This window comes from Peromyscus eremicus, chromosome 23 (genome assembly GCF_949786415.1).
Source record: "Peromyscus eremicus chromosome 23, PerEre_H2_v1, whole genome shotgun sequence".
In the NCBI taxonomy this organism is placed as follows: Eukaryota; Metazoa; Chordata; class Mammalia; order Rodentia; family Cricetidae; genus Peromyscus; species Peromyscus eremicus.
This window is the reverse complement of record NC_081438.1, coordinates 37,967,456-37,994,434: the sequence shown is the minus strand read 5'-3', so window position 1 is coordinate 37,994,434 and position 26,979 is coordinate 37,967,456. Positions and strand designations below refer to the sequence as shown.

The 26,979-nt window shown below is 46.3% G+C and overlaps 1 protein-coding gene and 1 pseudogene across 1 annotated transcript; one reads left to right on the top strand and one right to left on the bottom strand.

The window, feature by feature from the left end:
* Nucleotides 1–591: 591 nt before the first annotated feature.
* On the bottom strand, nucleotides 592–2,306 carry LOC131897948 (beta-1,4-galactosyltransferase 1-like; annotated as a pseudogene).
* A 9,682-nt stretch (nucleotides 2,307–11,988) lies between these two features.
* On the top strand, nucleotides 11,989–26,317 carry Slc46a3 (solute carrier family 46 member 3). The gene is made up of 6 exons (XM_059249552.1): nucleotides 11,989–12,104; nucleotides 12,716–12,928; nucleotides 18,659–19,529; nucleotides 21,162–21,245; nucleotides 24,765–24,921; nucleotides 25,377–26,317. The coding sequence occupies exons 2-6, from the start codon at nucleotides 12,740–12,742 to the stop codon at nucleotides 25,456–25,458; spliced, it is 1,383 nt and encodes a 460-aa protein (XP_059105535.1). The 5' UTR covers nucleotides 11,989–12,104; nucleotides 12,716–12,739; the 3' UTR covers nucleotides 25,459–26,317.
* Nucleotides 26,318–26,979: the final 662 nt, after the last annotated feature.

The window sequence follows — 26,979 nt, the reverse complement described above, 5'->3', positions numbered from 1 at the left end:
TCCCCTCCCTCTTCTCCAGGTTCAATTTTTTTTTTTTGTTTTTTTTTTATTTTTGGTTTTTTTTTTTTTGGTTTTTCGAGACAGGGTTTCTTTGTGTAGCTTTGCGCCTTTCCTGGAACTCACTTGGTAGCCCAGGCTAGCCTCGAACTCACAGAGATCCGCCTGGCTCTGCCTCCCAAGTGCTGGGATTAAAGGCGTGCGCCACCACCGCCCGGCCAGGTTCAAGTTTTTAAATCTTTCTGCTGAGAGAACACCACACACACACACACACACACACACACACACACACACACACACACGTGATTATATTCACATTCCAATGGAAGAAGGACAGATCATGAGACTGCTTAAAATTTGGTGGTTTTCTGTTAAAACAAAAATATTTGCTTTTAAATCCTGCCAATTGGAATTCAGCAACATTCTCCAACTTCTCATGCAGACATGACCTCACTCATGAATTCTTGCCCATTTCTCAATTTAGCAGCCTCTATGTTCTCCATGGTCACCACACTGGGTAACACTGTGGGCTTGACCAAGAAACCCCAAAGGCTGACAGTTTTTTCACTGTCAAACATCCAATCCTGAGCCACGTTATGGGCAAAGCGTTCCGTCCATCCAGGCCTTCTGCACAGGGTCTGCATGACGAGGCGGCTTACCAGGACAGCAAGGGGCACAGCAGCAGAGGGTCTGAAGCATCTTTCGGTTCCGTGTGCTGGGTGTCCCCATGTCCACTGTGATTCCTGAATACAGTAGGTACTTTTGTTTATACAATACCTGGTAAATAAGTGAATTATAACCACCAAAGGACACTGTCTGAGTTGTGTGTGCGAGTCTATCAAACCTCTCAGGATAGGGTTTGTTTATGTGGTTGATTTTGTGTCGGATCATACGACACCTCCCGATCACATTACTCAGGCAAGATGTGAGCATGCCTCAGTCAACTGATCTGCTAAAAATGTCATCATCTTTTCCTCCCCAGCCCCAATAGTTATTAGGGAATCTGCTGATGGAGAGAAACTGCTGTTTGATGAGAGCAGTGTTTCGGAGTGTTTAACTATGCAAAGACATGTTGCATTTGTTTAATTATGTAAGAATGTGTTGGTGTTTCACTTTGGCTGCCTAAGGTACCTGATTGGTCTAATAAAAAACTAAATGGCCAATAGCAAGGGAGGGGGGTATAGGCAGAATTTCCCACAGGGAGAGTAAGTAGGAGGAGGAATTTAGGCTCCAGGAAGAAAGAAATGGACAACAGGGAGGTGCCAGGGGCCAGACACAGAGGAAGAGGAAAGCAGGACATACGGAATGAGAGAAAGGTCAAAATCCCCAAGGCAAAATGTAGATAAACAGAAACAGGTTAAATTAAGTTAAAAGAGCTAGTGGGTCAAGTCCAAGCTAAGGCTGAGCGTTCATAATTAATAATGTCTCAGTGTCTTTATTTGGGAGCTGGTTGGCAGCCCAAAGAAAATTCCAACTACAGAGATGCCTCCAAAATGGTGCTGATAAGGCAGGCTGAACCCAAACTTGTCCATCCCCACAGAAACGTGCTGAGGCTGGGAGAAATGAGGTCCACATCGCTGAACACGAAGCAGTGGTAGTCATGTTCCTTGAAGGCCTCCCAAAAGCCCACAATGAGGAGCTTAGCATGATTGACCATGCTGTCTCCGGCCCTGTTGATGACGTCAACACCATAGCCAAGCTGCTAGTGCTGCAAGACTGGACGTAAATAATACAGCCAGTATTTGAGATGCTCCTCTCTGTTGCAGAATGAGATGAGGGTGGTCGGTCACCTTGTGAGGAGAGACTCAGTCCTCGGGCGTGGGGGTGGGGTGTCAGCTGCCCATCTTCCTGTCTTGTATGTTAAAGTCAATCCACATGGAACCAAGGAGCAGCGGGGACTCCTCGGGACAAGCAGGCCACGCTATGGGAGACACTTGGACCAAAGTCAGGTTGCCCAAGGGGCCGGGATCCTGGCGCCGATGCAAGGAGGTGCTGGAAGGAGGTGTAGGCTGGAGCTCCTGGGAGGGCTGTGCGCTGGTGGCGCCCTGCAGCAGCTTGGGGACATGCACCTGCCAGGACAGGTCGTCACCACACAGGTAACAGATGAGAGTCACTCCGAGACACAGCACACAGAGGGCCAGGAACAGGCTGCCGCCCAATACAGGGTCACAGGGAACTTCAAGGTGCTGCCATCCGGGAGCCTCATCTTTCCAAAGCCGCTCCTGAGCCTGCACCGCGGTTCCAGATTTTAGAATGACTCTGGGCACCTGGGAGTGGGTGGGGCTGCCCTTTGGGCATTTTACATACATGCATGATTGATGTTATGAACCTATCTCTACCCGATGCTATCTCCCTTTCATGTTGGTAAAAGTGGGTCATTTGAAAGCACCCTAGGGTGGGGCTGTCCTCGTGAGAGCTGGAGTGACAAGGCTGCCCTATTTCCCTAACTCTGGGGAAGTGCTATGGCCAGGGACACATGTAGTAAAACCTGAGTACTGATGCAAGCCGCCGCTGGTGGCAGTAGCTTGAGAGTGTACAAAGACCAGGATTTGGAACCCAACTCTTTTTTTGGAATCACCTTGAACTTTGGAACCCATTGCGTAGACCACGCTGGGCTGGAACTCACAGAAATCGGACAGCCTCTCCCTCTGCCTCCTGAAGGCTGGGATTAAAGGCAAGAGCCACTACCCCTGACCCACCTTCAACTTTTAACACAACCTGATACACGCCTAACTTCCATGTGTCTCCATGTTGTTACTTTTGTTTTGTACCGGTTGACCGATTTGTACTTTGCAGGCTCTCACTGGGACAGACGTGTCTAGACAGTGAACCTGGAGCCTGGGTTCTGAACAGCACCCTACAGCGGGCTTTCTGATGTCAGTACAGGAGATTGATTCCTCCTCGCCCAGCGAGGAGAAACAGGAGCTTGAGTCTTCTTACAGGCAAAGTCTAGGGGATTGGATAGAACAGAAACATTCTCAACCTGTGGGTCACGACCCCTTTGTGATCCAACAACCCTTTCACACGGGGCGCCTAAGACCATAGACAAACAGATATTTACATTACAATTCATAGCAGTAGCAAAATTACAATGATGACATAGCAATGAAAATAATTATGGTTGGGGGCGGGGTCACCACGATACAAGGAACTGTATTAAAGGGTCACAGGATTAGGATGGCTGAGAGTTTCTGTGTGCCTGGCTTTAAACACATTGATCCAACAGTTCAAAAGATCACCTTAGTTCCTCCTTCTGGTGTATTTTCCAATCTCTCAACAGTAAGGGACTCACAGTTGCCAAGCATCCATCCTGACTTACCTCAGCTCTCTGTGGCATTACCAGATGGTTACTGATTCAACCTTACGGCTGTAGCTGGCGATTTCCCACCTTGGTCCACCCAGGTGTGGCTTTTTTTATTTTGTTTTGTTAGTAAAACCTTTTAATGAATATGAAGGCACTGTATGTGGTTATTATTTATGTCCATTTCTTCTTCATTAAACTTTTATTTTATGTTATGGGTATGGGGGATTTGCCTGCACAGATGTCTGTGCACCACAAGCATGTTTGGTGACTACAGAGTCCAGACGGGGACATCGGATCCCCTGGGTGCTCTGAATCAACCTGGGGCCTCTTCAAGGACAGCAAGTGCTCTTAATCACTGAACCATCTCCGGTCCCCTTTTTCATTAAACTTTTTTCTGACTACATGTAAGCATACTGAAAGGACCGTAACTGGCTGTCAGTCTTCTCTCAGAGATCAGGCCTCAATTTCAGTTTCCTGAGACTGAGCAAGCAGTCTCTGGGAGGGAGGGCCATGAACAAAAGACATAGTCCTTGCAGTAGCTCCCTTTCTGCACGTACTCTGACTGCTCAAAGTTCAACCAGATGTTTACTGTCTGGGACCCCTCACCAACTTAGAGTTATGTGCATGAGTCAAGGACAGAGCCTGGACCACTGAGCCAGCCCCCAAGGTCAGTACGTGCTAGGCCAGCCAGCCCCCATGGCAACTCAAGGACAAAGCCTGGGACTTGTGCTGGACTGCCCCCAAAATGATAATTGTAACCCCCAACCAGTAAATCCACAGGTTACATAACCTCACCCAATTAAAAGAGAACAATAATAAAAATAAACCAATCCGAGTTGCACCCGTGCCAAACCCCCAACCGCCCTGAAGGGCTTGTGGTTTTTGCCTTTAAATAGCTAGCCTCACAAAGAAAGAGCAACTCCTCCCTGCCTCACTGTATTGGGTGTAGGAATGAGTTCCCTGTCTAGACTTGTATCTACAGAATAAACCTTGCTGTTGCATTCTGGACATCCATGGTCTTCAGTGGTCTCTTTGAGGTCATGATCTGGGTATAACACACACAAGACATAGAACATTACATTGTCTATTTAATAGGAAAATAAAAAAAAAAGCAATCTACTCAGAGGTCACTGCTATTAACATTTTTATGTTACTCTACGGGCTTCTCTATTTTTAAGATTTTTTCTTTTTTTTATTTTATTTGATGTGTATGTGTGAGTATGTATGTATGTGGGTGGGTGTACACATTTGTGCCTGTACCTATGGAGCCGGAAGAAGGCATTGGATCTACAGGAACTGGAGTTACAGATGGCTGTGAGCCTCCTTATGGATGCTAAGAACCGAACTCAGGTCCTCTGCAAGAGCAACAAGTGCTCTTAACTGCTGAGCCATCTCTCCAGCCCAACTTTATGGACTTTTCTATACATTCACATGTATACTTACTTATTCTAGCAAATTGGGGATATAGTGTATGCTTTTAGTTGACTGGTTTTCTCAACTTACTATCATAACATGGATTTTTTTTCCCTGTAATTAAACACTTTGTGAAAATAAATGACCTTTCTAAACATAAAACTATATGTAATACTATTCTACCACTATTTTGTATAAACATGTATAAATATATATTTCTAATTCATAATTGATTGCATTTAGGTGTTTTCAAAGTAATCAACTTCACAATATATAACATTAATCCAATTAGCTTATGTGGGTTTGCAAATTCATAACATTTCTTCAGCAGGATTTGCCAGATAGACAACGTATAATAATTTCAGTGAAGTTTGTTACGTTGTTTTTCTAGAAAATATTTTCTAATTTGAGGATTTTAAATTTTGTTTAAATGTCTATGTAGTATATTTTATTTGTATGTGAATGTCTTTGAGTGTTTTCTGTGTACCATGTGCATATAGGAGTCCTCAGAGGTCAGAAGAGGGTGTCAAACCCTGGAACTGCAATCATAGACAGTTGCAAGCCACCCTGTGGGTACTGGGAACCTAACCTAGGTCCTCTGGAAGGACAGCCAGTGCTCTTAACCACTGAGCCTTCTCTCCAAACCCTAAACTGAGATTTTTTTACTAGTGATGTACAACAGTGTATTCATCTCACCTAATCTAGCCAAATGAATTTTATCTTAAAAAATAAATACTTGCCCATTTGGAAGGCAAAAGATGACATGTTTGTTAATCGTCCTAATTGAGTGTGTGTTTGATTATGAATGAGGCTGAACAGTTTTCCTCTTTCCTGAGGGAGAATAAAATTTCAGTTAGAACTGCAGTTAGCTTGGGGCTTCGCATTATAGACTCGTTTATGACAATATTTTCTCTTATTATGATTATACCATATACGAAATATAGTTCTGGTCCATCCTTGTTCCAATAATATAGCAAGGAATGCTGTCATAAACTCAGTGTCTCAGAAAAATCCAGACATCAGAAAAATTAACATATCAGATAGTCCTCATGGGTATATTTAATGTATAACTGTGTGATCTGTGGGTATGAAACAAAACCACCTTATTTCATTCATTTGATGGAGATTTGCTGTGGCCAGCCACTATTCTAGACGTGAATGTAGTCATGCTCCAGTAGCCATGGCTCTGTGTTCCTGGAGCATGCATCCTCCCGCAGCTACAGTGACCAAAGGAGATAAACAAATAAATCAAACACGTAGAATGTGATGTGTCGAAGGAAAATAAACAGGTCACTGTCATGCTAGAAAACAGCATGAGATGGTCAGAGCCAGTTTCTCTAAGGTGACATTAGGGCTAACACCTAGGACGAGGGTTAGGTGGGAGTATGTCATCCGCATGTTCATCTGCTAGAAACTGTCTCCAAAGGCGTGTGTAATGAATGTCTGTGGGGATCGGGCCTGCACTCGTCACTGACTTGGTTCATTTCAGGATCGTCTGGGAAGAGTGAACCTCAATTGGGAAAATGCCTCCAATCAAGCTAGCCTGTGGGCAAGCCCGTCAGGCGCTTTCTTGATTGGTGACTGATATGGGAGGGCCCTGCTCACTGTGGGCAGTGCCATCTCGGGACAGGTGGTTCTGGGTTGTATGAGAAGCTGGATGTGATGGCGTACACCTTTAATCCCATTACTTGGGAGGCAGAGGCAGGCAGATCTCTTGAGTTCGAGGCCAGCCTGGTCTACAGAGTGAGTTCTAGGACAGCCAGGGCTACACAGGGAAACCCTGTCTTGATTAAAGGAAGGAAGGAAGGAAGGAAGGAAGGAAGGAAGGAAGGAAGGAAGGAAGGAAAGGAGGGAGGGAGGGACACACACACACACACACACACACACACACACACACACACACACACACAGGACTTTAGCTCAGTCTGCTAACCTTAAATCCCCTTCCTCAGGTAAACCCATTAAAGATTAGACCAGGGCCTTCAGGGACAAAATACTCTCTTAGAACAGTGGCCATGTTGTTCTCTGTAAGTCACCCAAAACAGTGTTACATGTAACCGATCAAGAAAGGCTTAGATTCAACCCTAAACAGTATGGAAAACCCACCATGAAGCAAAGCCTCTTCTGGGGGCCTCCTGTCCATTTACCCTGCTGTGGTGGGCAATAGGTCACAATGAATTCACTGTACACACAAACCAATTAGAGCTTCTCTCCTGCCTTGGAGGCCATACATTCAATCTCTGAGGGCTCCCATCCTTGAGAGGTAAACCTCACCCTCCTCACCCCCGGTGAGCGGGACTTACTAGGTCCAAAAGTCGCAGTCCTGATTACAGAGAGCTCAGGCTGCTGGTCTCAGCTTCTAGCCTCCTCCCTTCACTCTGGGGAAGCAGAAACAGAGAACAGGAAGTCCACCTCTCAGCCATGTGGTTCTCAAGAATCAACGCCCTCAAAGTGGGACACCTCTGGTTCCTGGATACTAGTCTCATTTCTCTCTTCCTCTCTCTCTCTTGGTTTTTTTTGTTTTGTTTTGTTTTGTTTTGTTTTATTTTGTTTTAGACAGGGTTTCTCTGTGTAGCTTTGCACCTTTCCTGGAACTCACTTGGTAGCCCAGGCTGGCATCGAACTCACAGAGATCCGCCTGGCTCTGCCTCCCGAGTGCTGGGATTAAAGGCGTGCCACCACCACCACCACCACCACCCGGCTCATTTCTTTCTCTTAAGGGCCGCAGGGTGCTCCAGAGGTGTGTGCGGCCTCCTCACTCTGCTCCTTCCTGACACTCCCCTTCTGCCCTCCCCCAACCCCCATGCTAGGCTGGCCCCGCCCACCACCAGCACCACCAGCACCTGCATTTCTGCTCCAGGGTGGAGACTGTGCGTTCCTGACATGAAGCTTCCTTAGAACCATGCAGGTCCTGCAGAAGTAATAACTAATATCCTTATCAGTGGGAAGTCCTGATTTCTGATTCCCCGGCGGATTCTGTTGAGTACCCCTAATCTGAAAATCTGAAATGTTCCAAAACCCAAATCTTTTGAGCATCAGCATGCCCCAGATTAGAATATTTCCCATTTTAAGATTTTTCACATTAGGAATGTTTGGCCAGGAAACTCTATGTAAATAGTATTTCTAAATACACCTCCCAACCCCTGAAGTCAGAAGCGCTTCATGTCTGCATCCTTTTGGATACGGGAATGCTCAGTCTAGCAATGGAAGGTCTGCGCGTTGGGTGTAGGCGAAGAAGGTGGTTTTGAGGAGAGGGATGTGGTCAGCGTGTCACAGGCAAGACTGTGGGAGTGGGTGGAACCGCTTAGTGTAGGAAGCAAGCTTTCAGAGGAAACTGGAAAGGGTCCCCCCCACCCCCACTCCCCCCACCCCCTGCAGCAAAAAAGGGGCGGGGTCTAGTCCTGGAATTTAAACAGAATCTGTTCCTCAGTTCCCAGGCAATGGAGATCAAAGACGGGAAGTTACAAATTTCTTAACTAAACTAGATAAACTCGGGTGTCTTTAGGCAAATCATTGACAGAATCATATGTTCCTATTACGTTTCCTGTCTACAACTTGTGCTCAGGAGAGAGTCATATTGCACTGTTATCAGCTCTGTGTCCATGTAAGGCCTGGTGTGACTGACGTATACTCATCATATCTTAGTCAATTTGATCAGAAATGAAAAGCCACGTTCTTTTTGAAAACAAAAGCTGGTAGTGACCACGGTTTGTTTGCTATTTCTCTTTAGAGCAGTGGTTCTCAACCTTCCTAGCGCTGTGACCCTTTAATATACAGTTCCTCAGGTTGTGGGGACCCCCCCCCCGCAACCATCAAATGATTTTGTTGCTTCTTCATAACTGTATTCTTGCTACTGTTATTAATCATAATGTAAATATCTGATATGCAGGATGGTCTTAGGCAACCCCTGTGAAAGGGTCGTTCAACCCAAGGGGGTCACGACCCACAGGCTGAGAACCACGCAGCATAGGCTCTCCTGTGCTTTGTGTGTCTACTCATGCATGAGGGGAGGACTCCACACTCCCCTATGGTGAGAGACAGCATGACACCGTCCCTTCTGTTCTTAACGTGGATAGAGCCTTTGTAATATTCAGCCCACTTTTTTTTTTTTTTTTTTTTTGCTGCTGTTGAATTATTTATTTGCATTTAATTTGTTTCTATTTGGTTGGGGGTGAGGGGGTGTAGACACGCCGCAGCACCTGTTAGAGAAGAAGTAATAGGAGTCAGGTCCCTCCTTCCACCATGTGGACTCGAGGGTTTAAACTCAGATCATTAGGCTTGGCAGCAAGAGCCTTCACCCACAGAGCCATCTTGTCAACCCTTTAGTCCACATCTTTTCTCATGAATCTGACATATTAAAATAGTCATGGTAAGTAAGACCCCATCTGTCGGAACGGAGAAATCCAAATATGGACACTGACCTTAAATGTCACTAATTGATGACAATTAACAGCACACTCACTTATATTAAAATTTCTAGGTCAGTGAACTAGAGATAAAATTTCAAAATTACCCTTAGGAAGATTACACCTGTTGGTCCACTTTACATATTTATGCATGCATTTATTTGTTTGTTAAATTGTTTTGAGACAAAGCTGAAGCCCAGGCTGGTCTTGAACTTGTGATCCTCCTGGCTGGCCACATTCATCCACATTTTAGAAAGCACTACCAGGGACATACACCTGATGAGCAGGCAGTATTACTTCTTCCTGGATACCCAGCCCTTCTTTTCTCCTTCTGACTCTGAAGGAAGGAAGCCTGAGCCTGTGAGGAGCAGCGACTGTGTGGGGCTGAAGACTCTCAGTGGTTTCCATGGACTTCCAGTTACTCTTTTCAACTGTTTCCATCTTTTTTTTTTTTAAAGATTTATTTATTATGTATACAGTATTCTGCCTGCATGTGTCCCTGCATGCCAGATGAGGGCACCAGATCCCATTACAACTGGTTGTGAGCCACCATGTGGTTGCTGGGAATTGAACTCAGGACCTCTGGAAGAGCAGTCAGTGCTCTTAACCACTGAGCCATCTCTCCAGCCCCTGTTTCCATCTTTTCTTAACAAGTAAAGGAAAAGCCCTTTGCTGTTTGACTCTGGCATTCTGACTTTGGGTTCACCACCATGCCCAGGACAGCGACATCATCCAATCAACAGTCCACGAAGGCTCCTTTAATATATGTACTCACGTGCTTAATAGTATTTGGAAGAAAAGGGAAAGGCTGATATAACCACGGTCACTGGAGTCTCCATGACCATATGACAGTCTGGCTTTCTTCTTCATGGAGACAATGGGGGGTAGCAGAACATCATAGAGAGCGGATGTTAGTTCGGCCCCATGAGATGCATGCCTTTTCCTGCCTATTGATTTCGATGAGAACTAAGGCCTGGGACATAGATGACATCAGAGCTAGTTGCCTCATTTCTCCCCCTGCTCCTCCGGATCACCTGATGGGATCACACTTCTCCACGTGGCCCTGTGACCTGTTCTAGCCAAATGGCATGTGAGCCATTTGTGTCCCCTCTGGAGTAAACCTTTTAGAGCTGGTATCGGCTGCATCAAGTCCCCTCCGCTCTCCCCTTGCGGCAGCATTCAGAGGATGGTTCCATCAGCCTGTGTCTGAGTGAGAACAGCTGAAGTTTCCCAGGATCAAGGTGGACATGCTTGGGAGATGGCTGCCGTCCCAGGGTAGTAGATCTCAGAGCACGGTCTTGGCCTCCTTGATTCTTATCTGAAAAGATAAGCCTCTGAATTGAACATGTCGCTCCTTATTAAGATCATTAACCAGAGGTTGTAAATCAACCCAGCTCTGTAGAAAATAAGACTGAGCTGGATTGGGCATGTGAAGATTGTACAGTGCCATGAAACTGTCAAAAGTACTACTGTAGGAGTCACTTCCTCAAAGTTTCTGGGGCCATCAGATTGCATCTCTCCCGTACAGAACAACCTTTCCTTCTCAGTCAGCTCTTCTCAGCAGCCCTTCCCACCCTGAAGGTGTCCCAGATCTACCATTTAATCCACTGTGCTGCCATCTTAAACTGTCATGTCTGGGGCTAGAGAGATGGCTCAGTGGTTCAGAGCATGTACTGGTGTTGCAGAGGACCCAGGTTCAACGCCTCGACTACAAAAACGACCCATATCCCTGACGACTACTCCTTTATCAATCATGGCTTTGGCCCACATCTGACCCTGACTTCTAGATAAGCTTAAGACACTTGGTCGTAGGGTTGTCCCCACTTCCTGACACAACCACTCCAACCTAAGGCCTTCCTTTTTTTCATAGGTCCCCAAACCACGGAACTTTTGGTTCTCATCTGTTTGCTCCTCTTCCTCAGGAAGTAACCCCCGATGGGCTCCAGCTGTGTGTATTGGAGGTCGCTGTCTGCTTCCCCACTGTCTCCGAGGTTGCCGTGTGTGCTTTGTGAGACTTACTATATCCTCTCAACAGAGGAAGAACGGACATCCGAGAGATTTTAAAATCCCCTCCACTGGTGGAGGGGTGACTGGCGGGATGGCTCACTGATTAAGAGCACTTATTGCTCTTCCACAGGACCTAGGTTCACTTCCCAGCACCCACACAGCTGCTCACATCTGCCTGTAACTCCAATTCCAGGAGGATCTAGCATTTTCTTCGGATCTCCACACAGGGTGCACATACACATAAAACAAAATAAATATTTACATAAAATTGTAGTAAATATTTCTTTAAAATTTCCACAGCTAACACCTCCCCACTAGGAACTCTTTCCTTGTGTCCTTCCTGGGAAATCCTTTCTTCTCTCTTGCGTTGTTTTGGCAGATGCTTGCTGGGTCCATCCATATGCTACAGTGAACTGCAACCCTAGCAACCCTAGAGTGTGACATTTACAACCACTTTTTGGTGTTTCATTTAATTTTATATAGTTTACTTCTTTATAAAATAATATTTATAAAATAAAATTATATATACTATATGTATATACATATATATACATGCACACACACACACACATATAAATATGTATTCTTGCTTTGAACAGGAGTCTCGCTATGTAGTCCCGGCTGTTCTCGAACTCTCGATCCAGCTGCCAAGGCGACTCGCTCTTCAGGTTCTACCCAGAAACACTTGGCAGAACCAGCACGGAGCTGCGGGGTCACCAAATTTGCCCCGCTGTTCGGGCCTCCGGGGGCGGGCGCGAGAGAGTGACGCTGCGCTAGACCAACCCCTGCGGGGGCGCCGGCCGCGGGACCCAATCACAAGCGAGCTAGGGAAGGGTGACAGCTCGGGCCGAAGATCTCTATCTCCCGGCTCCTGTGATGATGCTCGACTGCCGAGTCACTACCAGGGCCCAAAGATCGAGACTGCGGCGGCGTGGGGAGCAGCCGGGACTGAGTCCGGGGCCACTAGAGACCAGGAGGTGCGCTTATCTCGCTTTGCCTTCAAACAGGGCTCCAGTGTCCCGTTCCAAGGACGTCCCCCTGTTGCGCCCAGCTCCACCTCGCTGTCCCCAGCTAGGGAGCCGCGCTGGAAAGCCGGGGCTTTTCAGGACTGAGAACCCAGTCCTGAAAACGGTCCTACCTGCGCCTAGCCAGGCAGGAAGACCGGAACCGTGGGGTGAGTTTAGAAAACGAAAACAGAAACTCCCCTTCCGATCGGGAGCTGCTTTCTGCAAGGCCCTTCACCGCAGTCAGAGAACGACATTTGCGTAACCTTCGGGTTCCCGGGGAACTTCATTGTTTACCTCCTGGGAACCAGCCCGTGCTATAATTCGGCGCAGCGCTGTGAGCACTGAGTAAGCAGAGCCCGGGGAGAACTTAGTCCTGAGAAAGCTCAGTCCGCTCCCTGGAGAGCTACGGGGGACCCTCTCCCGGCGAGGGCACTCTCTCAGAAATGTGGAACTCTCTCTTTGCTTACTCATGTTTATGACACACTGTTCCAACTTCCCCATCTTTGAGAGTTTAGCCTCTGGGATAAGGAATCAACTGATGAGTTCTCTCCCCTGTTCCCCTCCCTCCCTCTAACAAACAGACTCCACCTGCCCACCTGAGCAATATGAAGATATCATTCATCGAGCCCGCCGTTCTCCTAAACGCGTTTGCTATGGCCCTGACCATGCCGCTGACAGCGCAGTACGTGTACCGGAGGATCTGGGAAGAAACCGGTAACTACACCTATGCTTCCGGTAGCAATGTCTCTGAATGCGCGCAAAACAAAAGCGACCCGATCTTTGCATTCCGGGAGGTAAGGAATTAAAACCTCCCATCCTGTAGTCAACAGGAAATGGAAACCCGAGGCTCTCCAGGGTGTGACAACCGTCCCCCCTTCCAACCTCCCCCCCCCCCCCTTAAAGCAGCTCAAATCAAGGGCCTTCTCTCAGTTCCCATTTCAGTTAATGGTTCCTCCTAACACCTTTAATCCGCCCGTGTGGGACCAGCTCTTTTCTCCTTAGGAAATCTCACTACAACCCGCATCCACCCTTCGTTGGTCTCTTGAGAACAAAACAAAAGTCTGAAAAATTGGACCTTTGTCACCCATGGGGGTGGGGCAGCATTTGTTGAGGTCAGGAGGGGGTGACAGAGATAAGTGTTGAGTCACGTGCCCACATCTGGACTGGGTTGTGCTCACTTTGGCTAGCTCGACATTATGGGGCCTGCCTCAGTTCTGTATGCGTCTGACAGAGCTATGTCATCACTCTGTTGGGGCCTGAGGCAGTCTTTGTCCAGAGTGTGGGAGGTGACATCATCGGAGGCTTTCCTACAGTGCCACATTTACAAGCTCAGGTCTGCTCTCCTTGGGGATTATTTTGTGGAAATAACAGAGTGGGCTGCTCTCACAGTCACAGAGGAGAGGAGGTTGAGGGCGCCGAGCTGCTTCTGGGATCTGAGGGTCTCTGTGCAGGCAAATGAGTCTGAGGTGGGGACATGGCCGAGGGCCCAAGGGGAAGCCTGAAGCCACCCCAGCTGCCCCAAGGTATCAGGTTGAAGCCGGACTGGACAAGGTCCAGTTGCTTGGCCAACCCTGTCCTTGCTTCCTCGTGCTGTGGGAGGATTTTCTTGGAACAGAGCATTTCTGACCGGCCATAGGGTCTGCACAGTCATAAAGAGAAGGGTAGGGCCCTCACCGAATGGTTTACTGCCCTCCACAGAGTGTCTCCTCAGGCCTGTAATCACAATATTGACGAGGCTGGGGGAGGAGGGTTGTGAGTTCAAGGCCAGCCTCAGCTACCCAGTCTCAAGGTAGCAACAACAACAATGATACAGTGGAAGGAAGGATAGATAGATGGATGGAAGAAACCAAGATCACATGACTATGATGCTGTGATGTCCAAGTTGGATTCCTCAGCTCTAAAAAAAAAAAAGTGTAACAATCTATCTCTCCGAGGAGTGAGAAAGTCCTGGGGACTTGTCATTTCTATGTTTGAGTCAGGGATTTCCTTCACTCCTCCCCAGCTGACAGGAGCAAGTCCCTTGATGCAGTGGGAGGAGCCTGGGGGAAAGTACAGTGTTAGCCAGACCTGGTTACTGACCAGTCCCTTACCCCCATCCCCCATACACACTGCCTAGAGAATTGTGGTCTCATTTAGATTTTAGCCAAGCTTTCATTTTTTTTTTTAAAGATTTATTTACTTATTATGTATACAGTGTTCTATTTGCATGTATCCCTGCAGGCCAGAAGAGGGAGCCAGATCTCATTACAGATGGTTGTGAGCCACCATATGGGTGCTGGGAATTGAACTCAGGACCTCTGGAAGAATAGCCAGTGTTCTTAACCTCTGAGCCATCTCTCCAGCCCCAAGCTTTCAATTTGATTGTTTTTTTTTTCTTTTCTTTTCCTTTTTTGTTTTGTTTTCAATTGGACTGATATTCAAGAGACTGTCCTTATTCCAGGTCTTGTCCCCCAAAGTTGGTGCCCCGAGATTTTTGGTGCTTTTCTGAGGAGTAGGGAACTAGAGCCACCATACTTAGCCCTACCCTGCTGTGCACAGCTGGGATAGGACCAGACAAGAAGGGGCTGACAGCATCACTTTTGCCTAGATCACGTCCTTCTGGACGCTTTCCGGATGCTGCCCTTGTATGGCCTCAGAGAACATCCTCCTCCCTCTGAATCTGAGAGCCTTGTCCCCTGCTCAGAGCTTCCTTCTCCAGCAGCCAGCTCTGTTGTGTGAGCTTGGCCCCTCGATTTCCAAATGAGGGGGAGTTAGGGGTTTGTGTCCTGTCACCCTAAAAGTAAAGAGCGAGCCCTTTGGGAGGACTAGAAAAACAAAATTTCTTTCTCACCACCTAGCCCCAACTGTCCATCGAGTGTAAAATAAGATTGTGCGTTACGACAGGGAGCCTTGTACTGCTAGGCCATATTTGTTTGTCCTTCTTGTCCGAGTCTGTGTCTCTGTTGCTGTGATAAAACACTAACCAAAGCCGGGCGGTCGTGGTGCACATCTATAATCCCAGCACTCGGGAGGCAGAGGCAGGTGGATCTCAGTAAGTTTAAGGCCAGCCTGGTCTACAGAGTGAATTCCTGGACAGCCAGGGCTACACAGAGAAAGCCTGTCTGGAAGGAAAAAACAAACAAAAAAAATTGACCAAAAAGCAACTTGGAAGAGGAGAGGGTTTATCTGGCTTACAGGTTAGAGCCCATCATCTAGGGAAACTGAGGCAGAACCTGGAGGCAGGAACTGAAGAAGAGACCACGGAGGCACCCATAGCTTACTCATCTGCCTTCCTTACGCGACCTAGACTGGCTGCCCAGGGATGGCACCTCCTACAGTCCTGGGCACAGGCCAACCTGATGGAGGTAATTCCTCAGCTGAGGTTCCCTCCTCCAACCTGACTCCAGTCTGTCAAGTGGACGACTGAAGCTGACTATGACACATCCCAAGAACAAACACACCCACGTGTGCCTGTGTGCAAGCGTGTAAGATGCTGTTTTACATTTCAGGGTGTGGAGAGAAGAAATGTAACGAAACTTGGAATGGTGGCACATGGTCTGTAATTCTAGCATCTAGGGGGCAGAGGCGGGAAGATCATGAGTTCAAAGCCAACCTAGGAAACATAGTGAGTCATCCTGTCTCAATAATCCAAGGGCTGAGGATATAACTTAATGACAGATAGCTTACCTGACATTCGAAAAGCCTCGGGTTCAGTCTTTGTCACCACAAAATAAGTCATAATAAGCCTTATTGTAGTGAACATCTGTAATCTCAGCACTTGGGAGAGAGAAGCAGAAGGGTTACAAGTTCAAGACCAACTCAAGATACATAAGGATACCTTGTCTCAACATATTAAAAATTAAAGAATAGGGCTGGAGAGATGGCTCAGTGGTTAAGAGCACTGATTGTTCTTCCAGAGGTCCTGAGTTCAATTCCCAGCACCCACATGGTGGCTCACAACCATCTGTAATGAGATCTGGTGCCCTCTTCTGGCTTGCTGCCATATATGCTGTATACATAATAAAAAAATAAAAATAAAAAAAATCTTTAAAAAAAAATTAAAGAATAAACTACACTCTCTCACCTATATTTGGTATTTGAAAATATATACTTTAATGAAAGTCTTATTTTCCAACTCTTTTTATTAACATACACACACACACACACACACACACACACACGTAATATTGCTGAGACTAGAGGATAGCTGTAAGCTAGTGGCCAGCCTGGGCTACCTAGCGAGACTTTGTCTCAAAACAAAACTTTATTTTTATCTTAATCTACTTTTTCAAAGTTCCAAGTTCTCAGAGCATTGTGACTAGAGGGGTCACCTCTGTACTTTGTCAGTGGGGTTTATCTCCATGGGGACCTTATACAGTGGTGGGTGCCTTTGGCTAAGAAGTGAAGTAGTGGGGGATTCTAGCTGCGCTTTTTGACTGTTGAGGAAGAAGGGGTCTTCTAACAACTCACTACACCATTTTCTTGTCACGTGATCACTTCTCAAGAAGTAAATTGGTAACAGGAGTCTGTCCTGCAATTTTTAAAAAAGCTGTCTCTTTTAAGTGTATGAATGTTTTGCCCGCATGTACGTCTGTGTACCACACACATGCAGTGCCCTCAGAGACCGGAAGAGAGCATCAGATTCCCTGAGACTGTAGTTACAGATACTTGTGAGCCACCGTGTGGGTGCTGGGAGCTGAACCTGGGTCCTCTGAAAGAGCAGCCGGTGCTCTAACCACTGAGCCATCCCTCCAACCCTTAGCTTGTGTCTTACATCCCTGTTATGACTTTGTTACCGTAGACTGCAGAGGAGGATGTAGCTATGAAGGACTGGGTGAGGAATAGCAGAAGCCAGCGGGAGACAGACACGGGTGGACCGATATAAAGCAGAAACCCTACTAGGAAAATCTGTTTGAGAAGATGACTTTGTTATTTATTTACTCAGGAAATAGTTACGTGATGGCTACCGTAAGTACACAAAGATGTGCGCATAAACAGGCAGGACTGAGAGCTGAACAAGGCCCCGGGGCTGGTGCCGGGCAACTCATATGCCTTCAAATGTCACCCTCCCAACAGCCTGCAAAGTAAGCCTTCATTCCCTCCCATCAGAAGCAGCAGCAACAGACACAATAATTTGAAAATATCTTCTATGGCCAGCAAGTGGCAGAGGCCTTATCTTCTTTAGCCATGCGTTTGTTCGGTGCCCACCAAGAGCCTGCCTGTGCCCCGTACTGTCCTCAGAGATAGTCACACCGAGGGTGACAAGACGGAGCTCTTGCTCCCTCTGGGTTAGGTTATATTGGGGCAGAAAAGTTTTTTTTTTCTTGGTTTTTTTAGACAGGGTTTCTCTGTGTAGCCCTGGCTGTCCTAGAACTTGCTCTATAGACCAGGCTAGCCTTGAACTCAGAGATCCACTTGCCTCTGCCTCCCAAATGTTGGTATTAAAGGCATGAGCTGCCACCTCCCAGCTACATTTTTTTATGGCTCATCAATTATTGGACTGCTTTCTGACAACATGGGTCTTTTGCTCTCAACACATGGCCTGTCCCGTTGTAAAAAACTGTGCATGAATTGGACAATAGTGAGACATGGCAAACACAGTCTGTCTTTCAAAGAATTTTTAAATTATTTTTTATGTGTATGGGTGTTTTGCCTGCATGTATGTATGTGCGCCATGTGCATGCCTGGTGCCTGTGGAGGCCAGAAGAAGTCATTAGATCCCCTAGAACTGGAGTTACAGACAGTTGTGAGTCACCACGTGGGTGATGGGACCAAACCTGGGTCCTCTGCAAGGGCAGCCAGGGCTCCTAGCCACTGCACCACATCTCCAGCCCCACAGGTATCTTTAACCAGCCCCGAGTTCTTCCCATCAAATGGTTGCTGTAAGGACTGTCACAGCTCCCCACGTGTGTGCCCTCTTGTCCACCATCATTCCATGCTCAGTCCACAGACGGCAGCTGTCTGGAGCAATCCAAGACTCTTCCACTGCATCTATCTTACTACTTCTTTAGTCAGTGGAGGAATCTTTTCTCACTAGTCTGTCTGTGGACACAAAGATTAAAAGGGAGCTGAGCTCTGCCTTTTTAGAATCTACCAAGCAAATGTATGTGAACTGTTTGCTCCCCCCTGTAGTCCAGGCAGGAAGACCCGTCACAGCAAGGATCATCACCCAGGCTGTAGAACTGGAATCAGTGCAGATAGTTCGTGGGGTAGGGGAGGAAAACTAGCGTTCTATTGCTAGCACCAGAGTCTGACCTGCACATGTCCTCTGTATAAACAGATACACTGATGCATGCCTTTTTTGCATTTTTTTCTTATACCTTTGAGTCTCTACCATGAGTGGTGTGTAGATATCATGACTAAGTCTGGGTATGTAACCTTCTGACATATGCTATATGAATGGCATGAAAACTTAATTGGTATTGTCCCCCCACATACCCGAGGCCGCCCATTCACCACCAGCGGCAATATCAAAGAATCATACACTACCATCTTTTTTTATGGTCGTCATTGTATCTGTAAACACTTTGTCTTTGTCCTTGCAGGAAGTTCAGAAAAAGGCATCTCTCTTCAACCTGCAGGTGGAAATGAGTGGGTTAATTCCTGGTCTGGTGTCTACCTTCCTGCTTTTGTCCAGCAGCGACAACCATGGACGGAAACTCCCCATGGTTCTGTCCTCTCTTGGCTCTCTAGGAACCAACATTTGGCTGTGTGTGCTGTCCTACTTCAAGCTTCCACTCCAGCTTCTGATGGCGTCCACCTTCATTGGTGCCCTCTTCGGGAATTACACCACTTTTTGGGGCGCTTGCGTTGCCTACATTGTGGATCAGTGTAAAGAATACAAGCAGAAAATCATTCGAATAGCCATCCTGGATTTTATGTTTGGAGTCGTTACTGGGCTAACGGGTCTGTTATCTGGCTATTTTATCCAAGAACTGGGTTTTGTGTGGTCCTATTTCATCACTGCCGTAGTTCTTACGGTCAACCTGACCTACGTCGCATTGTTCCTCAGTGATCCCATAAGGGAGTCTTCATCCCAGATTGTCACTATGTCCTGTAGGGAAAGCCTCAAGGATCTGTTTTACCGGACTTACCTGCTTTTTAAAAATGGCTCCAGTAAGCGACGATCTTTGCTCTGTCTGCTGATTTTTACCATTGTCATTTATTTTTTTGTGGTAATTGGCATTTTCCCGATTTTTACGCTTTATGAGCTGGGCTCTCCGCTCTGCTGGGATGAGGTTTATATAGGCTACGGTTCAGCTTTGAGCAGTCTCTCCTTTTTGAGTAGTTTCCTCGGCATATGGCTTTTTTCCTACTGCTTGAAGGATCTTCACATCACCTTTATTGGCATCCTTACCACCATGGTGGGCATGATCCTAGCTGCTTTCACGAGGACCACTCTCATGATGTTTTTAGGTGAGTTTACAAATATGTTTATTTTGTGTTTATGAAGTGGGAGGAGGGGATTACACTTAACATAAAGCTCTCTATGAACCCATTCTATTTCAATTTTAAGCAAACAGCCAGCTTGCCAGAAGTCAGTAATTAAAATGCCAGATGGAATCATCACGATTTTCCAAATTTGCGTATTTGCCAAAAATATGTTGAGGGACATTTTTGGTGTGACTCAGTTCTTGAGTGTAGCTTTTACTGAAATGAGTGTTCCTTAGAAGGCTGTGTTGGAACAGGAGACAAAACTGTGATGTGGATTTTTGGTCCAAGTCAGCTGTTCCTACCATGGAGGTAGGTATTAAGCTGTCGCCACTGACTGGAGACACAATTTGAAGAATCAGAATCAGGCTTGATTTCCACCTCTCCCACTGGGTGACCTTGGCGAGTTCATTCCTCTGAACCCTTCATTTTCTCCTTGTGTAACACACACTGGAAAGCTTCATTCAGGTTTTATAACGAGTCTTGGAGAACTAGGAAGCACTTTGCACAGTGCCTTTTAGACAGCAGGAGCCACATCCCTGTTCCACGAGACACATTAAGTCAACATGCAAATACTCTGGAAACTGTAAATGCACTATTTGCAAAAGCAAATGCCATTATTTTATAGTATGACTAAAAATGATTCTATTAAGAAGCATGACTTAAATCTGGTGATAGTGGCTCACGCCTTTAATCCCAGCATCTGGGAGGCAGAGGCAAGGGAATCTCTGTGAGTTTGAGGCCTGCTTGGTTTACAAAGGGAGTTACAGGTTAGCCAGGGCTGCATAGTGATAGTGAGACCCTGTTTCTCATATATATATATATATATATATATATATATATATATATATATATATACACACACACACACACATATATATATACATTCAATATGTATTTATCATATGTATATATCATGATACAAATCACATATACATCATAATTTAAGAACAAAAGCAATTGTGTTCATGAAGTTTCCAGTCAAAAAAATGAACCAACAAGACGATAAAGAGCCAGTTTACCTGTAAAGGAATCCTTACAGTAGGAAATAAGAGCCCCAAGAATGTAAAGGCCAAAGAACAAAAACCGTATAAAAGGAATTGGAGAGATGGCTCAGCGGTTAAGAGCAGGTACTGCCCTTACAGAGGAGCAGAGTTCAGTTCCCTGGCTCACAACCATCTTAACTCCAGGTTCAGGGGATCTAGCGCCCTCTTCTGGCCCCCATGGGCATACACATATACATGGGACACACACACATACATGGACACACACACAACTAACAAAAATAAAAATAATAAATATTTCTTAAACAGGTAAAAGCTAATTAGAAGTCAAAACTTGATAAATAAATTATTACATCCTTAGGAAAATAGGCAAATGGGTTTCATCTGGACCAAAACATTCATGAATAGTATTTGTAGGACCCAAACCAGAATGCTAGAATAAAGCAAGCTCCAAATGGCCAGTCAGTAGTCTGTTCATTTGCTAGGCAAAACTACGGGTAGCTGGATCTTCAGCTAGTGAGTCGGGCCGCTCATAGGAAAGGATGTTTAGACAGGACAGCATCCTGACTTACCCTGATTTGACTACTTATCGGGTCTTCTGTTCATCTCACAGTCAGGATCCCATTCTTTTTCACCTTCATGCCGCTCTCTGTCCTGAGGTCCATGCTGTCAAAGATGGTCCACTCGACTGAACAAGGTGAGTTGACTCTAGAGACTATGACAGATGTTCCGACTTCAGTCTGTACACTCGATGCTGGCAGCTTCTGAGGCGCCTATAACCCCCTTTCTGCCAGGGTCTCCTTTTGAAGGAAGTGCTAAGCTTTGGTAGGAAAGCTTTACATTCAGGCAGAGGGGGCCCTGCTTAGAGGTCCTGATTTAGAGGGCTTCTCTGGCCTTGTCTCGGCCAGAAGAAGAAAGGAGACCTCAGGGTCAAGGGCTCTCTCTCCACTGCGAACCTACTAGCTAGCACTCCTGGCTAGCTGGGCCACTCTGGTTCATGTCTACCGAGTGCTTGAATGATCCTCTTCCGCGGACCACGCCCAGACCCCATGTGCTCCCTTTCCACCAAAGAGGGCTCCAATGGGTGACTTCATAGGCAGGTCCGTTCTGACCTTGGAGTTGGACAGCACCCAGGTGTGCACACCCAGGTGTGAAGGACCCCTTCTGAGGCAGACAGCAAGGGGAAGGCAAATGGTGTGGGTCGCAGGCTGGGGACACCCCCACTGTTGTCCAGTTTCTAGATGGAACTCTTAAAAAGCCTGGGAATTCTGTGTTTCCATCTGGTCTTCCTCAGTATAGAGACACATCACACTAATCCCTAGCCGTTTGTTAGCTGTATTTACAACATCTAAATGCAGCTGTCACTTTATGTCTGACGGGGAAGGTTCCAGAGCCCCTCACAGACACCAATATTCTGAACAGGTTACAGTGGCATATGTGTGAAATTTTCAGTCAAACTCATTATTTTGCACACTAAACAAAAAAAATGCATGAAAATAATTAAAACAGGTTTAAACTGGATAGTATTTGCATATCATTTACACGTAACCCCTAAACTTTAACCTCTCTAGATGACCCATAATACCTAACATGAGATAGATTTTGTAAACAGTCATTTTATTGTGTTGTTTAGGGAATAATGATAAGGAAAAAAAAAGTCTGTGCGTATTTGGTGCCTAACTGTCGGTTTGGTGGGTCGTCAGCAGACACAGGGGGCCATCTGTGCTTAGAAGGTGATAGGGACCTTCAGTTACATTCTTGCACTGGATCCCAGAAAGGCTTTCTTCTGGACCTGAATCTGAGGCCATGCTGGAAACACAGAGCCTAGGGGATTCCATGGAAGGTAATGCAGAGGAACGGGCAGTATGGAGGCAGCCAGAGAGGTGGCCCACACAGGCAGAAAAGATACATCATAACCTAGCTCTGTTCGGTTCCTTTGACCAAGTGCTCCGCAAGGTGGCCAGCAAGGGACCCCCAAATACAGATGAGAACAGGGGAGACCAGAGCTCCGGAGGTGCAGCAAAGAATCACCACAGGGAGTAGCTAAGAACAGCCGCTACTAGATATTGGCATATGGTGCCAGGCTCCCTCAGCAGCCTGCAGATATCATCAGACTCCGGTACTTTCCTGTCTCATATTTTAGCCTTGTGCCGATGTCCTTACATGAGTGTTTATGAATCGCTTCTAATAGTGCACTTGTATTTGCGTGAGTCTGGTCAATGCTGAGGAAAACTGCATACTTCAGTCAGTCTTAAAATCTTATTACGGGTTCTTGGCCACTCGTAAATGGAAGCTGTGTCCTCTCCAAGTCGTTCATAAACTGTCATAATGGCTATCTCAAGAGCACTTAAGAATAGAAGACTCTGAAAGGGTGCCATGGAGAAACAGACCTTCGCCCTGGCTTCAATGTTTCTTTGATGGGATACCAATGGAACAGCAACAAAAGAAAAACGATGTAGCTAATGGGCGCGAGATGGTTCCGTGCTAGAGAGCACTGACTGCTCTTGCAGAGGACCTGAGTTCTGTTCTCACCTCCACATCGTGACTCACAACCATCTGTAACTCCAGTGCCAGGGATCTAGTACCTTCTTCTGGCCTCCATGAGCACCAGGCATGCACACGGTGCACATCCATAACCTGCAGGCCAATGCTCATACACATAAAATAAATCTGAAAATAATACTTATCTTGTTCCTACCTCTGAACTCAGAGGTACTTTACATAGTGGCCACATTTTCATACTTCAATATATTCTCATTATTTTTTTCTAAATACTTACTTTATGAAAATATGATGCACTTTAGAGTAATCACGGGAGACGGGACACACCACGGAGCCACCAGGCGCCACTCACTCTCTGCTAGCTCAACTCTGACAGTTCAGAGGCTGGGGCATAGCTCAGTAGGAGAGCACATGCTTGAATAACTAGAAGGGAGAGAAAATAGCACTTCGGTAATGTTTCTGAAACTGCCTGTGTTTTTAACAATCTCGTGTCCTGGACTAGCTGTCTTGCTTTGGCACGGCTCACAAACTCATGCTGAGTATAAATAGGGACACAATAAAACAGGCTGGAGATTTGAGTTGCTTTTTTTTTTTTTTTTTTTTTTTTTTTTGAGTCTAGAAAGTACACTCATTCAGGTGCATTTAATCCAGCTTATCTTTATATCTACTTAACATGTTGGGTTGCCCAGGGAAGTCGAGAACAAGCTAACACTCTTCCACAACAGCATGTTGTGTGAGACAGATGGCACCCAGCCCAACCTATTTATCTTAGGGAACGGATGGGTCCCCTAGCCACCAGAACCAGCAATGTCCAGTCGGTTTTGTGTACCGTAGTACTATTCTTGGGCATAGCGAGGAACACAAATAAAATATTGTAACTAAGCAAGTAGGGAAGCCAGTTAAACTGAATCCTTGCATCACCGTAAATCATGAAGGCAGTACATGCTACCGGGTGATTGATGGGTATCGAGTCCTGAGTTAAACTTCACTCATTCATTTGACGTGCTTGTTAAATGGCTGCCATGCACCAGGACAACCGGGCCCTGAGGACATCAGAGCAAGCAGAACAGCTGTGTGCGTGGAATTGACAGAGGTGTGGCTCGGTCAGAAGGAGACACATAAATGTCCACACAGAAGTTCCTGTCCATAGTTAGATTTCGGTCTAATGGGACAGCTGGAATTGAGGCCATGGGAGGAGACACTGCAGTCTCCAAAAGATTCAGCTTTCCGCTGTAGACATTGGAGCTTAGCTATTTGGGGTCTTCAACATCTCTCCCATCAAGTCCACAGGGAGCACCTCGCTTCAGATTCTTCATCTGCAAAATGGGTTGGTTACTTCTCAGGGTTTTGTTGTTGTTTGAGACAGGCTCTCAAGCTAAGAATGACCTTGAATTTCTGATTCTCCTGTCTTTGCCTCCTGAGTGTTGGGAATACAAGTGTGTATCACCACACCTGTTTCGTGCTGTGCTGGGGGGATCAAACCCCGGGGTTTCTCTGTGTGTAACCCTGGCTGTCCTGGAACTCACTTTGTAGACTAGGCTGGCCTTGAACTCATAGAGATCCGCCTGCCTCTGCCTCCCGAGTGCTGGGATTAAAGGCGTGCGCCACCACCAACCAGCTCCAGGACTCTTTTCAAGGAACAATTCTCGTTTCTCTTTCGACTGATGTTTTGTAATTCCGCCTTTTTCCTTTTCTTCCTCCCTCCACACCCCAGGTGCGTTGTTCGCTTGCATAGCTTTCCTAGAAACACTGAGTGGAGTCGCCTCGACCTCGGCTTTCAACGGTATTTATTCAGCCACTGTCGCTTGGTACCCTGGCTTCATTTTTCTGCTGTCTGCCGGCCTCCTCATCCTCCCAGCCATCAGTCTATGGTAGGTATCTCATCATTTTATCAAAGGGCATATGGGTTAAATGAATCTTCTGACTCTGTGTGCAAAATGACACAGATTCTTGACATTTGCCTTGGAGGATGCTTTGCTAGAATTGTTGGTCACGAATACACCCGTCAATAATTTGAGACCTTAGAATGAAAGTGTCATTGGCCATTGAGAACTAAGGGGGAATGGCGTTTGGTCACAGATGTATGGAAGGCATTTTATAGGGACTCTTAAGAATAGTATCTTAGTGTAGGAGAGAGAAAAAACTCATTTATTTGATTAATTTTAGAACAATATACATAATGAGTCAGTGAAGTTCAAAATGCCGGGATATGCCTGTTACACAGAACTTGTATGATTTATTAAAAGCCAGGTATGGCTGGAAAGGACAGAAGCTTGGTTACTTATGGACCTTTTAACCCCTTCCCAATGCTTGTTTGATTTTGTAGGGCTGTCAAGTTCATTGGCTGGGAAGAGGGAAGCTACACAATGTTCGTCCCGGAAGAGCCCCATGAGCACTCTTCAGACTGACGACATTCGGCAGTAATGCACAGGTCATATCCAGGACGCCAGAAGAACACACCCCCCACAACCAGTATTTCATTCGCAATCTGTGTCAAAAGGTCCTTTTTCCTAAACGGAGCGAGCTGTGAGGCAGCGCCTGGCTCTGCTGTTTCTGGGGCCACCTATCACCCTGTGTTCTTCAATACTGCAAAGACCAGCCCCAGCGCCTCCTCACCTCTCCTTTGACCAGAGAAAGTGGAGCGCAGAGGAGGGCCTGGGAAACTGCAATAAGACTTGAAGCAATAATCTAACTGACATGCTCCAGCCTCTCATGTGGAAACCAAGGAGTCCCAACCCCAGTCCATCTGCACAGTGGGCTTCTGACTGCTCAGGGATTTTGAAGACATAATGAAGAACTTTTATGCTGAATAATCACTGATATGAAAATAATGTTCCAGGCATTAATAATTCTTTCTATACTTGACTGACACTGGAAGATCCTATCAAGGCTCTATTGATGGATGCAAAAATCCTTGAAGAGAAGCACTTTTTAAAATACGCATTTTTCACTTTTCCTAATGTTTTAATTCAGTGACAAGCTTGGTTTTTATGTTATGGGGAGTGAGTACAAATTCATATTATAAAGAAAACTATCTTAAATTTTAAAACTGAGCAGGCAGCTCACTGTGTATAAGGTCAGTCAGACCTTGCAGCCTGCTCTCGCTCCCTGGCTGGGTAGAAGGCTGGCATGGCCCACAACCCCGGGCTGGCTTTCCCACCTCTCACTGTTCTTACTTCCTCTAGCTCAGGCTCCACACTGTGCTGAGAAGGATGCTTCTAAAACACAGATCTTTTCTTTTCCAGCTAGAATCCTTCAGCAGCTGTTGCTCATAGGAAAATAATTAGACAAGCATGTGACCACAGCCTGATCCTGCCCCATCCCATGTCACACCACATTACATCCACGCTTATTTCCACCCTCGACCCCCAAACACCGTGTCTCCTTTTTACATTAAGTTACAGCTTTAATGGTCTATGAAGTTCATCTGTCCTTCCTCTCCTGTTTCATTAAAACTGCCATGTGTCAGCCAAAACACTGCTTTCCCAGTGCAGCCAGGGTTCTTGACATTTATCACCCATCCCTCAATCTCTGCAGGGCTTCCACAGCCCTTTGTATAAACAAGGATTCCATCTAGGGGCTGGAGAGATGGCTCAGTGGTTAAGAGCACTGCCTGCTCTTCCAGAGTTCCTGAGTTCAACTCCCAGCACCCACATAGTGGCTCACAACCATCTGTAGTGGGATCTGATGCCCTCTTCTGGCATAAAGTTGTACATGCAGATAAAGCACTCATAAACATAAATAAATAATAAAAAAAAATTTTAAAGGAATTTCATCTAGCATTTTCCACTGGATTTTTTTAAACATTTAATTTATTTTTATGTGTATGAATGCTTGCACAGTATGTCTCTGCACCACATGCACGCAGTGCCCACAGAGTCCAGAAGAGGGCGCTGTGCCCCCCCCTCCCGGGGAACTGGAGTTACAGA